General features: G+C 42.5%; 1 protein-coding gene across 1 annotated transcript; it reads right to left on the reverse strand.

Annotated features, from left to right (window-relative positions):
- Window positions 1-1950: 1950 nt before the first annotated feature.
- LOC125768850 (ran-binding protein 9) lies at window positions 1951-13918 on the reverse strand. The gene is made up of 9 exons (XM_049437084.1): window positions 12324-13918; window positions 6093-6448; window positions 5717-6014; window positions 5478-5632; window positions 5260-5390; window positions 4991-5184; window positions 4741-4898; window positions 3601-3712; window positions 1951-3518 (listed from the first exon to the last, which is right to left on the reverse strand). The coding sequence occupies exons 1-9, from the start codon at window positions 12646-12648 to the stop codon at window positions 3373-3375; spliced, it is 1875 nt and encodes a 624-aa protein (XP_049293041.1). The 5' UTR covers window positions 12649-13918; the 3' UTR covers window positions 1951-3372.
- Between the last annotated feature and the right edge of the window lie 175 nt (window positions 13919-14093).

Genomic DNA, 14093 nt, shown 5'->3' on the forward strand with positions numbered 1-14093 from the left:
TGAAACTTAAAGCGTTTAATCTTTCGGCGTGATTTTTCTCTTAATTGTTTCAGAACCCATTGAGGAGAGTGAGTAAGAGAGACGGCGAGAGAGAGAGAGCGAGAGAGAAAAGACAGAAAAAGGACAGGCAGTTTGAGTTGATAATTAATGACAAAGTTTGCATTATTATTTGTTTTCCGATGTGTTTTTACACACATTAGATTTCGGGGTATCCGGGGATGAGATTGATCCTGGACCATTCCACCACCAGAACACGTGACGGGATATAATAGGAGGACGTTTTTGGGGGGGTGACTGAACGGCAACAAAACAAAAACAAAAGGGTTTGGGGGGGCGAAGATGTACATATCATACAACGTCCCATATCTCATATTACACCCATCCCTCTACCCCGCATTTCCCCTTCTTTTGTATGTTTATACGTTTCGTTTTAACTGTTCTATCAACTACTCGCTTATTATCTTTAGTATGTTTCCCCATGTTTGTTTCTTCCTTTCTTCTGCTTCTTCTGCTGCTGCTGCTGCTCCACAAACTTAACTATCCATTGTGTCTTACGTACTACTTGGGGGAGGAGGAAGGGGTTTTTATGTTTACATTCCTTTCTTTTATTATTTCGTTCCTCGCTTGATAAGTGTTGATCCTGATTCGTATTTTGTTTTTCGATTATTTGTTCTATTGTTTGCTTTTCCCATTGTTTTTTTCTTCTTTGTTTGCCTACCAACTATGATCCTTACCCACAATTATGTATATCCAACTCGTTATATATCGTGCTTGCTGCTGCTTGGCAATCGTTTCACATCCTCTTTTCTTACCATCCGCCACCCCGGTCTACTATTGCTCTTCCACTGTCCACTGACGATATTCCAGGGATTTTGTGATAATTGCGAAAAGAAATGTACTGCCTATTTCAGCTTACACACGAGTGTTTCAGCAGCTATAACCTATGGAACACAGTAACAAATTTACAATTCGTGTCGAAAGATCGCTTTCGCGTGTGTGTGTGTTTAGAAAAGGAAACATTCTTCAATAGCTGCGATTACGAAATGATGAATATCCCCGACACTTTACCATCGGAAACTGATGCTTTATGTGACGCATAAACTCCTAGTGTGTATTGGCATTGTAATGTACATAGTCGGGCGATGGTGGGAAAACACAAATATAAGAGAAAAAAGCATTAGCGAAATCCCTTCTTCCTGCTGCCTGTGTGTTAGTCTATTGCTTATTGTGGGTGGTGTGTCGTGCTTTTCTGCCCTATCCAGCCTTAAAAATTACTTCCTAATCACGGTTCAATACCTTCTCGCTTTGTACAAACATTCCATTATTACGTGGCCCATACACCATATTTCAGAACCATTCAACATTGAACTAAAGTTTTGTAAGGATAACAATCAGTGTTAAAACATAGAAAGAAATACATCTAGCAGCGGTCCTGTTTCTTCCAACACACGTAAGCACGAAACCAGGTGCACCAGGAGGGAAGGAAGAAAGGTGCAAAAATTCGGATTTAAACATTGTTTTTCCGACACGGAAACAATACCACGATGCACGATGAAATCAATTTATACACATTTATACTACACCGCGGGTGGGATAAATTCCTATTTGTTATTCGGGAGAAGGAGAAAGAAAGCGGCGAAAACCGGCCAAACCGGTAAACGTAAAATGTAGAACTGAATTGTTGGTAACATTATTGCATGTGTTTGATTGTGTTTTGTGAAGGATACTATTGCACCGATGTACTTTGTTGAAGGAAATAGCTTAAACCAGGTATGTTACTGTTGGGAGTTTCGTTGAACAATAATCTGCTTTTCATGGCGACGGAAAAACCAACTGTACGTAATGACAGATCGAGATCACGATGACGAGACTCAACTCAAACAACCCTCCTACAACCTAACTTAGGCAGCGCGAGACAGAGGAAAAGAAAAACAAAATCAAACCCATACATTGAAACACGGCATGCAAGCAAGCCATTTTGCTGGTTTAATGGGAAGTATAAGAAAAAAAAACGAAAGTTTGATTAAAACTACTAAACTTCCTTGTTTTTGCTCCATTCACTCCCGCGATTAATTAATCCTTCTGTTCTGTATTGTATCATTGCAATTTTACCCATGATGCATTTGTATCCTATCCCTTTTCATCGCGATTTTTTTTTAATATTTTGAAGAGATGTAAGAGAAGGTTCCTTTTGCTTATGATTTTTGTTTCCTTCCCGGATCGCAAACCTATTCATATACGCACACACATACACACAGCGGTTATCACTCTTACTTGCTAAACTGATCATTCTGCGTGCTGCTTCCTTTCCTTACTTATGCGCACAAATCTCTCGCTATTTTCCCTTACTATTACCAAATCGTACTACCACCGGTTCCACTCTCTCTCTCTCTTTATCGATGCAGTTTAATTTAACGGGCTAAATATATTAGTACACTTCTTTTACACTTTACAGACATTTTTTTATCTTTCCACAAATCCACACACACGCGGGCGCACACATACATTCGAGTTTCTACCGTTGCTGATTATTATCAAACTCACATGAGAGCTGGTGGTGCTACATTACTCGAGCGCATTACGCGATCGACAAATCAACCATTATTGGACCACGATCTACATCTTCTTTTGCCTTGCATAGGGAAAAGCCCCCTTTTTAACTGTCGGTTTAACTCCGTCCCGCGATCGTACGTGCACTTTTCGTTTGTGTGCATGCGAGGAAAGCAACGATCATTCCCCCTTTACCAGATCACCCGTGATCGTGTTGTGATGAAGAAGGAAATATTGTATGAACAGATTACTTACTAACAGCAGCGCGCATTCATTCATTTGTTAAAAGTATTGAGAGGCTTTAATTATTTTGGTTGCTTCAATGGTGGTCAAATAAGGGGCTTTAACGCAGCAAACAATTCGTACGTTGTGTTAACCTGTCGGCGCCTTGAAATTAATTCCACCGGTAAGTCGGTTAGCTTTGGCGCCGTCAAGATAATTTTACATGTGATGTATGAATAGTAATTTTTAGAAACAACAACAAAAAAGAAACCTGTACAGTTAAGGGCGGTAAACACAAACACACGCTTCAGACGGCCGTTCACTATCGTAACACATCGACTGTGCTTTTCGTAGCTTCTGGTTTCATTAGTTCGTCGGTTCTATAGCGTTTCTCACTAAAGCAGGGCTGCCCTTTCCCTCGTATTCGTATTCGGCCCGCAAAAGGGCTCTTCTAAATGGAGCGTTCGTTGCATGCAGGGGGGAGAATATGTGAGAGTCCGGGTGTGTTGGTGTTGTTGGCGGGAGGAAATGTTGGGTAAAGAAATGATGGCGTATCCATTAGAAATTGAAGTAAGGCGCTAGCTGAAGTATTAGACGTAGTCAATGTTGCTGTTGTTGAGCAAGAATATCGTCCACATTGACGAACGCGCACGCACCCAGGGATGAGCTCGACATGAGACGGAGCAGTTCGCAGGCATGCGCTATGCACACCTCTAGCGGTGGTCGCCATGAGTAATTCATTGATTCTACAAATCAAAAACAGAAAGAAAGATGTTAGTGTGGGGCAAAAGCGTCGGTATGAGAGGAATCTATGGGCGGTACACGTACCTAATATGGCAGAGTTTAGAGCAGCACATACAGCTTCACGACGCGATGGGCACAGTTGCCAGCCGAGCGGGCTGGCCCATGGATTAGAGTAGGCTAATAAACTAAATGCATCCTGCAAATGAAGGAAACAGAGGTTTTTTTTAAACAATATTAAAAATTTACACACCAGTCAACTACAACTCATGCGAAAATTTAAATGACTTATTATTAGAACAGTTATTAATTAGCTTCGGTTGAATCTGATTCTCTCTTGTTGACTTTAACGACCTCTAAAGTCACGTCAGCCATTTCTGGCTTACTAGACTTATTTTTACCGCGTAGCCTGATAATCAGTCCTTGGTACGAGAGGACGGTTCGTATTGGATTCGACACACGCTCCTACCGTGTGGACCGGCGCAGTGTATCATATACATCACCGGGCCGCCACAAATGAATCTGATTCCATTCCATGAATCTGGATGGTTCCAATTCCAAATATTCTAGCAGCCACAGAAACCTGCTTTAGGGGATTTACTTGTAAATCAGTCAAAGATGTAGTTTCATCTGGCGAATGTAAATTATCTTTTCCCTGGGATATGATAGACCTTTGCTTAGGAGAAATTTTAAAGTAAGAAAATCGTCCTGACAAAGGAAAAAAATCGTTAGTAAAAATGTCACATCGGTCCGAATTCATTGGTCCTTCAAAAACAAAGGGAAGAGATATGAAACACATTGAGAAGTGTATCGAACATAATACTTTCTAAATCTGTGTCTTGTAGCCAGTTGACACTATAAGAAATGCAAGTATAAGAACTCATTTGATCTCGTATACACATGTATGGACAGCAATTCATTGAAACGGCGAATATAAAAAGTTAAAAGCACATAATGATGCGCAGCGTTGAAAGAAGCAGTAAGACTAGAGAACTGTCCCGAGCTTCACTTACACAAATCAATACAAACCTGCCCGAGGGAGTGAAAAACTTGGGCGAAACGGTGAAATTTAATTGAATTAAATTATTTTTCATTTTTATGCGCTCTAAATTGCACACCAATTCGGACCCTAACAAGGACTAAGTATTGTTATTGCACGAAAAAACCGGAAAAAACGAATTACTTTAAAAACAACAGCACAAAAGAAAAAAAACTCCGTTCATTTACCTCTAACATTTTTTGATTAGTTTCATTAACACCATGTTCCTTCTCCAGTCGTTGGCTCATCTGGAACAGCTCCCGGCCAAATTCTAGCATCCGCTCGACACCCGACTTTGTCGTGGCACTCGCCGTTTTACAGTTTGGCGATAGCGATGAGTCCACGTCTGCGTGACATAGAAAGACATGCATAAAAATAAAAACAGATCACACACATGATCCCAATTTGTTTGTTTTTTTGTTTGTCTTCAATCTTTACCCATATCTTCATCCCTGCCGGTGTCTGGTTCCTCCTCTTCCTCTTCTACCGATTCGTTTGTGTTCGTTCGTGTTGCGGTACCGTTTTTGTAACCATTCGTGGCGCTATTATTGCTGTGACCGTTCTCCATCTCAATGTCGTTCGAGTAGTCGTCTTCGATGCAGTTGCCATTATTATTATTGTTGGTGTTATTACTGGAATGTTTTACATAAAAAATGTACCCAATTACACCTTTTTGTCCGTTGCTGATGGTGAGAAACATTCCATACCTGAGGACGTTATTCTTTAAGTATCCCTGATTGTCGGCGTTATCCGGTATAATGGTGCTACCGTTTTGATAACTTTTTGTTGATTGTATCACCGATGTTTGCACTGGGCTCGTACGCGACGAAGGAGTACCCTACAAATGCGTGAAATATGAGTAAATGGTTATAAGAGTGAGAAGGCCAAGGACAGGATTGGATAGGTCAGAAACCGTATCACTTACTAGGTCAAAGTCGGATCCGTTTACCATTTCGATAAACTGTCGGCACTTCAGCATAAAAAGCAGATTTTGATTCGACTCTAGCAGACCCGGATAGAGACGAATGGTTTGTTCGATTGCTTGTCCCATACGACCGGAAAGCACTAGTTTTATAATTTCTGCAAAAGCGAATAGAAAAAAAAGGTGTCAATGAGCTGCTGAGCTCATGCATGGGACATGAGTGTGCTGCTGTGCACGCTTACTTTGTCGATTTTTAATCGATGTCATGTCTTCCTGTAAAGTTTGACCCGTGGTCCGTGCGAACGTTTCCGCCGTCGAGCTGTACCCGTGATGGACCAGATAGGAGGAAACCATTTTGTGCAAGATCACCGTCCAATCGCCCTGATCATCCGGCAGTGGGAAGTTGTAGATCGTAGCCTTCGTGCTGGCCCGCAGCTCCTTTAACATGTCTTCGATGTCGAACTTGAACGGTTCCTGACCGAAGTTGGCATCGACTACCTCGCCGGGCGTTTGTAATCCGACCGTCGGGTATAACCGGGGCTAAAAAGATAGATATCCGAAAGACAGACGCGTTACAACGATCGATATGCGGGTTCAGTTTGGTTTGCCGTTACATACCGGTAGATCCTTGAAAGCGATGCCCAGATGGTGGCCATTCTTGGTGTAGAAACATGTATTGTCGACCAGATTGACGCCACAACCAATAATATCACCGGTGGTAAATGTGGGCCCGTACGGTTGCCCATTGCCGGACGAGCAGAAGGAGTGTCCGTCGTCGCCGTGATAGCCGTACGATTGCTTATCCCAACCGGGCAGACGGTTCATCTTGAAGTTGGTGTGTGTTAGCCCGATGCCCATGTATCCATCGCGGCCCTTGGAGATGATTTTTACCTCGAAGTAGTACAGTCCACAGGCGGCCGGGATTGGATAGGCCGTACGCACCGAGGCCGCATCTGTGTGTGATTTGCCAATTCCTACGGTGATAATTAATTAAAACAATACATTTAGTTCGCGTGTGTGTGTGTGTGTTTAAGAGTTTAAGAAAGTGAAACCTAAAATTAGCAACGTTGCTAATCAAGCCCAGTTCGAGCTTAAACCTTTTTCTTAAATAAGTTCAACTAAGATTTCAGTAGGAAAGAGAATTGTTCAGATAACAACTTGTAACAGTTTTTGTACCGGTTTGTTAACCAGACTGTGAAATTTTATAACTTTTTCTGTTATTAATTTACTGTATGTTTAATAAATTTTTGCAGTGACTCGCTCATATTTTGTCTAGAGCTTTTACATTTGAATTGCAATACTGCCTCCCTAATACCTAATACTGTATCACTACTAATGAGTGATGAAACGCGGGGGGCCTGGTTTTAACTCTTGTCCTTCGCGTCTTGCGACTCGAGTTTTCCACCGCCTCTATGTGTGTGGGTGGATGGTTGGGTGAAGGGGACCCAAAAGGGGAGGGGGGAGTTGCTACCTGTGTAGAAGCAAACGGCAGCATGGCTTTTGCTCTCTTCTTCAACTTTAAGCTTAGCCACCTTAGTGCGTCTGCTCGCCAGGCTTTTTGGCCTTAGTGCCACAGACAGCCCAGCTGCCACCTCCATCAACCCATGAGCCAGCCCACTCGCTCCGTTGTACGGAAGGGGGAGAAGAGAAGCGGGAAGAATGTGCACTTCCACCTTCCACGGTCCAGTGTTCAAAGTCATGGAAAATCGTTGCTAAACGCCGCTGACCCACTTTGGCACTAACGCCGTCTGTTGGATTTCGACCCTGACAACACGTTTGTGTTTCGTTCGTTCGCTCTGCTCGGGTCTGTCGTACGTTCGTTATTTCCCCTTTTTGTCGTAATCATATTGAGCTATTCCTCCTTTACGTCCGCGTTGTTGCTTCAGTTTGGCGTGTGCTGGATGTTTCTATGTTACGGGGTAACATTTTTTTTCCTGCAGCTTCGTACTATCCAAAATATCGTGCCCTATACGCTGCTCGCTACTCATAAAAGGGCTCCGTTGTGCAGGGGAAATGTGACGAAGCGAGGACATTCTCCCACAGCCCACGTTCACTTGTGTAGAAAAACTAGCCTTGAAGTCGCTGTGCTTGGGGTATTATTGGAAATTATGTTAGCTGTAAGAGTAGTTGTGTGTGAAATAACTAATTTCAAATCTAAAATTTAAAAAATTCTCACATGAAAAAAAGTCATGAAAATTAATCGCAAAACAATAGACAACTTTACTAAAACTCACAGAAAAAAATGAAAAGCGAAAGTATAAATTATTAAATTTGTAACATCTGCAAATTAATCTGTAATGTGATACAGAGAAATAGAAGCAAATTACAAAACCATAATAAATTCAAACGTTAGAAAAAAAGAGTTGATAAGCAGATAAGGAAAAATAAATTTAGCAAACTGTGGAGAAAAACAAAACAAAAATCTCAAAAAGCAAAATCAAAAATCGTTCGCTGTTTGAATTACGTTCGGATACGACCTGACACATCGTCACCCACGGAGTGATTTGCTTTCGAGAAAGTGTGATGTCTGCTGGGGCCGTTCGGTCAGCCAGCTACCGACCGATGGGGTTCGATGTTATTACCAAACTCAACAGCGTTGTGTCGTTGTGATGCCCGTGGCACTTTATTTTTTCCTTTTCCTCTCGCTCTCTTCTTTAACACGCGGTAGTTCAAGCGGTTTACTGATAGTGTGCTTTCATCGTCTCGCTTTGCGCTAAGGAACAGCGCGCGTGTACGATGCTCCTCCACCGTTCAGTTACACGCAAATCGCTAGCGAAAGTACTTTGTGCTGTTTTGTTCCTGTTTTTGCTGCTGTTCCTCTTACTCACAGCGTGTGTGTGTGTGTGTTTTTTTTTGTCGCCTAATCGACAAACTGTTGTGGTGTACTGATAAGAGAGCCACACATGAAACACAAGGTATACCTTTTACTATAGGTACTAAGGAACTAAATTTCGATCATATGGAACGAGGTTTTTTTTTTTTAATTTTATTTGAGATATAGAATAATTTGTAACCCTCTGTAATTGATGATTCTGGTTGCATCCACAACAAAAAGGCGAGTGTAATGATTTACGCTGACCCAGTATTAATAGGTTCCTTACTATGCAGCACTCATACCAAAACCTTCAGGGCTGTCCGTATCCAATCGCATCGTCTCTTCCCAGGTTTCCGCTTACTCCCTTACAACCGGTAGCATCACCTTTTGCTTGGCCATTCGGTTCGGTGTTTGCTCATGACTGAACGTGAAGTGACTGGTGATGTTAGCAGACAAGCAGTAAACCCGATATGCGACCAGTTTGCACGAGATCACGATACACGATCAAAAACAAATGCCAAGTAAACAAAGGTATTAAACCCAAGCAAGGCGATCGGCAGTCGGAGTGTCGTGGGATAAAAGCTGCGCAGCAACACGGTAGCACAAATGCAAAAAGGTGGACATGAACATGCAGTGGATTAAAGTAAGAACGGAAAAACAAAGACGTTATCATCTGTGGTACGATTCACCATCAGCAGCGTTGCGGTTCATTGTTTGAAACACACACGTTTGAGTATAGTAATTGGTGTACAATTTCGGCACATTCGTGTACGAATATATTCTTTTCCTTACGATCGCAAAACTAAACACTTAAGAACACACGCACACACATTAGCGTATCGATTGCAATGAAAGTGCATATTGCATTTTGGATCACTAAACGACGCAATATGCAATCGAATGATAGCCGTAATTCTCCTCCCTTGCTTTAAGTGATTAAAAGAAACGATTTTATTTAATAAAATAATAAAAAAATAAGAATGCATGTACCATTTGACATTTGATCGCGAGATCGAGCGTATTGAGATTAAAGTTATTAACATATTACAATATGTTTGAAAGAATTAAATTTAATTGTCTATTTGTAGACATTAAACAGCTTAAACATATGTACTGATAATTGTAAATATTTTTTTCATTACATTCTAAATATATTTTGCCTCTAAGAAAGCTTTTTTTTAAACTGCCATCGAACCAAACGCAAAACTTTCTTAAAATTTATAAAACAACGAAATAATAAATATCGATTGCGAGTAATTAAAAGAAACGCATAATATTAACAGCAATAATGTATCTCACAAACAGGCCAAGGAAGTGTAAAAGTGAAACGCAATAAAACACAGAGTAACAAAAAAGTGAAGTGTAAGCAGCACAGCAACAGAAGCGAAAAAGCGTACAAATAAATGTAGACACAGTTTTCGCACCAGTTGTGTTGTGTTGTTGCTGCGTACATCGGGGATTTTCCTCGTACGACTACTTTGCAGGCGAAAGGGAACGCGGAACGCACAAAGGAAAAAAATGGCGAAGCAAGCGGTGCGAAGGAGAATATACGCACATCGAATGTTATTCATCTCAGCATGCGGAGGGCTAAAACACCACACCCACCCACACACAACCTGCACCCTCTTCCCCCACACCCATCCGTAACAACGGCTTTGGTGATGATATCGGGGTCGTGTCTTTCTGTTCGTTTCCTTGTTGGTGATTTTTAACCCCTCTTGCCGACCCCTTTCCACAACAATCGATTCTCTTTCTCTTTGTATTATGTTGTTCGCTTCCGATTTATGCTCATCGCGTTTTATGCTTATGCGCGAATGTCGCCTGTTGTGCAGGTGTGCGTGCGTGTGTGTATGTGTGTTGGCAGACACGGGGGGAAAGATAGGGGAGCAAGCTACTGCTGCTGCTGCTGATTTGGAACAGCTGGAGCGATGTATTCGTGTGCGCACGGTGCTGTCATTCTGTTTCATTGTTTTGATCTAAGCTGACACGCACACAGTGACGCATCGCACGTATCGTGACGTATGTTGACGGTGACGATTGTATTAGTGTTGTGTACATTAAATTGGTCGTTGGCTGCTTCGCAAGATCAACATCGCCATCAAAACATGACAAAGGAAAGCTTCAAGTGATTCTTTTTGCACCATAACATTCAGATCATTAACTTTAACTTTGTAAAACATTGAAAAAGCTCTAAACGAGGTCATTGAAAGCAGATATAAAAGTTACAAACTAGGAAAAAAAATAATAAATTTTGTGTTTCTTGAGATAGAAAAATGACAGTTCACATAATACAATGATACGCATCAAACTACGCATGTTAATGAAATATGCATTGTTGCTACTTTTTTTGATAAATCTTTCTTTGATGAAAGCACAGCACACACACACCTTTAGTAAAGAATAAATGGTTACATTGCGCACATGATTTTTTCGTCTCGAAACGATGTTGCGATCGAACAATTGAAAGGTCATTTTAAATTAAATGATTGTTAATGTTTGCAGTGCAGTAAATCGAATGTGAACAAGAAAACAAATATTTAAACATTTGCTTATCAACCACTGATACACACAAAAGTAACGTAATATTAAACCGATGACATTTAAACATATCAAAAATGCAATTGCACTTTACAGCCGCAGTAAAATTAATGCATATGTAGCAAAATACTTCCATTAGATTCCATTTAGTGATATATAGAAAAAGCTGCCACATTTCGTACGAATAAAGGTAGCACACACCACGGTTTTCATCCGTCAGAGAAACGTCAAAACCTGCTGATTTCTGTTTCTTCCCGAGCGCTTCTTTGTTGCGCTGTTTGAACGTATTTCATCAAAACGGCTTGTCTCGCTCGCACAGAAAACACTGTTCGCCCTCGCTCGCTCGAACCATCGTTTGTCACACGCACTTTCGCTCCTCTTTCTACGTCGTATGTGGTTTGTGTGTGTGTACATATAGTAGCTTCTACCCGTAGAATCGCTACACTTATTTATGAGCAGCTACACTATTTGCGCAATATCAAGCGCACATACACACCAGCAAATGTGCCACCATTCCCGTCGGGTGATGGAGCATTCCGAACATTATACCTACACACACACACACTTTCAACGTTGTTTTTGAACACACAAGTTTGCAAGTCGATATAAAAAGCCACATTTCCAAGCAATGGGGAAGCGTAAGAAAAACGAAAAAATCGACAACCGATTTCATGTACGAACCCCGTATCGCAACGATAATGGAGTCGAATTACTCTATTTGCCATCAACGGTTGGAGTGTTGTGCTTGTGCTGAACTGTCGACTGAGATAATTCAAAAGGGCTCAATAAACAACAGTGTAAACATTCCACTAGATGCAGTAAAGCAAAGTAGGCATAGCACTGCTAGGTTACAGAGAAAAAAAATGACATTTCATTCGTTTAAAATTCCTTCAAAAAGGCATGATTGCACGCCATCATGACCATTATTAATGCGTAATAGAAGGGAAGGGGAACAGAGGGAAGCTAAATGATGATTTAGTTCATTGGCGAACAAAGTAGTATTGTGTACTTCCTTCTGAAGAGGTACCTACGATACGATACACGATTGTTAAAGGTTGCACTACTGTACGATTTGTGTATCGTTTTTGGAACTATGTTGTGTTGTAGAGGGGAGAGTGGGGAGTTAATAGTAGAAGGGAAATTTTCGTCTTTCTCTGCGCTGTGTGGTGCATGTTGTGTGTGTGCACACACACACACACACACACACACACGCCCCACGACAGGACAGAGAGCGCGTGCACAGCCGCGCGGGCAGCAGCAGCAGGCAGACACAGAGAGACAGGAAGAAAAGGGCAGCAAAAGGGACGCACAAGATGGCGATGCAGGAAAATCAGTAAGCACAGCACACAAGAGTCGTACTAAATTTAGATATATACCCACGAGCAGTAACGGGTAGCAGTAAAAACCCGTCTACTGTCGAGTCACAATCGCTGAAAATGCAAACAAATTTGTTAGAAGAAGGATTCGCTCCTTCTTCTTGGGAACGATACGAAAACCTTTGTAGTGAACACGTAAATTGTTTTGCGTTAATCCGATGGTGCTGCATTTATCCTGCAGGCTCCAGGAGCGTGGCAGCGGGTCGACAGCTTCGTTGACATTCGGATACAGCATCCTGAGACGGTCGATCGGACCGGCCGTTGTCGCATTGGGGGCTCCCGGGGTAGCACTGTTGTTGCCGCTGCTACTGCTGCCACTGGCACCCTGGACGTTGTTGTTTGGGTTGAACATTTTTTTCGAGGACTTCAGCGAACTGTCGAGAGGCTGACCACCGTCACCACACTTCACACTACTTGCAGCGGCTGCAGGCGCATTGTCGGCCATCAGCAGGGACACAGCAAGCTCGCGTGTGTATGTGTGTGTGTGTCTGTGTGTATCTACTCGAGGGAAAGCGGCCCACTGCTGACACAATAGCCCCTCGGTAAAGTGAAACACACCACGGTAATCCGCAAATATTCACTGCTTCTTCAATTTACTGCTGCAGCCATGCATTCGAAATATAATGGACCAACACACACACACGCACACATGCACTCAAACACCAATGCACGACACTTCTTCTGCAACCCGTTCTATTGTTCTCACTCTGTCTCACTTTTCACACGTACGTCGCCGTATTGACCGTTTTGGAGTTCGCGAACCGACTGCGGATTGCACTTTGCTTTTGTCCTCTCAGTGTGTAGAATGATGATGTTCCTGCTGACAGCAAGACACCCACCATCAAAACCACTTTACTGCTGGCTCTTTCTCGCACTAGCTATCTCATTCTTTTCACGCACACATTACACACACACACGTACTGTGGGTTCACCAACACCTTCTATTTCTCATATATATACACACACACACTACGATGCGCCTAGCTACACGAACTGGACGGTGATTGTCGGTTCTCCGTGTTCTGCGTTACAAATCTACACCTTTTTTAATGATTACCAACTTCAGGAATGTTCTTACTACTTTCAGGAATACTTTTCTGTAAACCCGTTCCAACGTGTCTCCGACTTTGTACACGAGCAACCTTGCCCGATGAATGGCTTGCTGCGATTACGATTAGCAACGATGTGTTATGGTGGTTGTGTTACGCTTTTGTCTCTTGGCCCGTGGCACCTTTGCCTCGCGCAACTCTCACCACCTTTGTCGTTTGGTTCACCAGCTCGAAAGCAAAACTGAAACCGAAATGACGACGGTCAGTTGCGTTGGTCAGGGGACTGTTGGGTTACTACCACCTTCGATGGATCTGGTACCCCCCAGGGCGGGTGGGTGTGAATGAGATCGAACGTAACCCTTGCTAGCTGGTCGAACCTTTCAACTGATTCTGTTTTGCGAAGCGATCCAACCGATGGGGGGCTAGACAAAAGAAGGGAAAGAAAAACAACCAGCCACAAGGGCCCTGTTTCCTTGAGCTGATCAAGGGCGAATTTTCTTCACAACTATCACACTGCTTAACGTGATACAGCCAAGTGGCTGTGTTTGGGGGCTTTTCACAAAAGTAAACTTCCTCACAAAGAGACGGTTTTGAGTTAAAAAGCAAAAGATCCACGATTCACACGATGCAACAACGGAGCAAGAAGATGGAGTTGATGATGATGGTACTCCTGACTGCTGGGTCTGTTCGATTGCGACGTGCTTTTTTTTCTCTAGAAGAGCGCCATCTCACTTGTACTAGCGTGTTCGTTGTATCTATGTCTCAAGTTTTGCATAACGTCTTCTGCCGTTTGGAGCGGCAAGAGTGTTGGTATTGTGCGAGGAAAATGGAAACATTGCAC

Source organism: Anopheles funestus, chromosome 3RL, assembly GCF_943734845.2.
Source record: "Anopheles funestus chromosome 3RL, idAnoFuneDA-416_04, whole genome shotgun sequence".
In the NCBI taxonomy this organism is placed as follows: domain Eukaryota; kingdom Metazoa; phylum Arthropoda; class Insecta; order Diptera; family Culicidae; genus Anopheles; species Anopheles funestus.

What these genes read in the sequence shown, in the direction of transcription:
- LOC125768850 (XM_049437084.1), bottom strand. Translation starts at nt 12,648, where the DNA reads ATGGCCGACAATGCGCCTGCAGCCGCTGCAAGTAGTGTGAAGTGTGGT. An exon ending in ACGGATCCGACTTTGACCTA is followed by an intron (nt 5,391 to 5,477) that starts GTAAGTGATACG and finishes ACGCATTTGTAG; the next exon opens with GGTACTCCTTCGTCGCGTAC. An exon ending in TCTAAACTCTGCCATATTAG is followed by an intron (nt 3,519 to 3,600) that starts GTACGTGTACCG and finishes TTTGATTTGTAG; the next exon opens with AATCAATGAATTACTCATGG.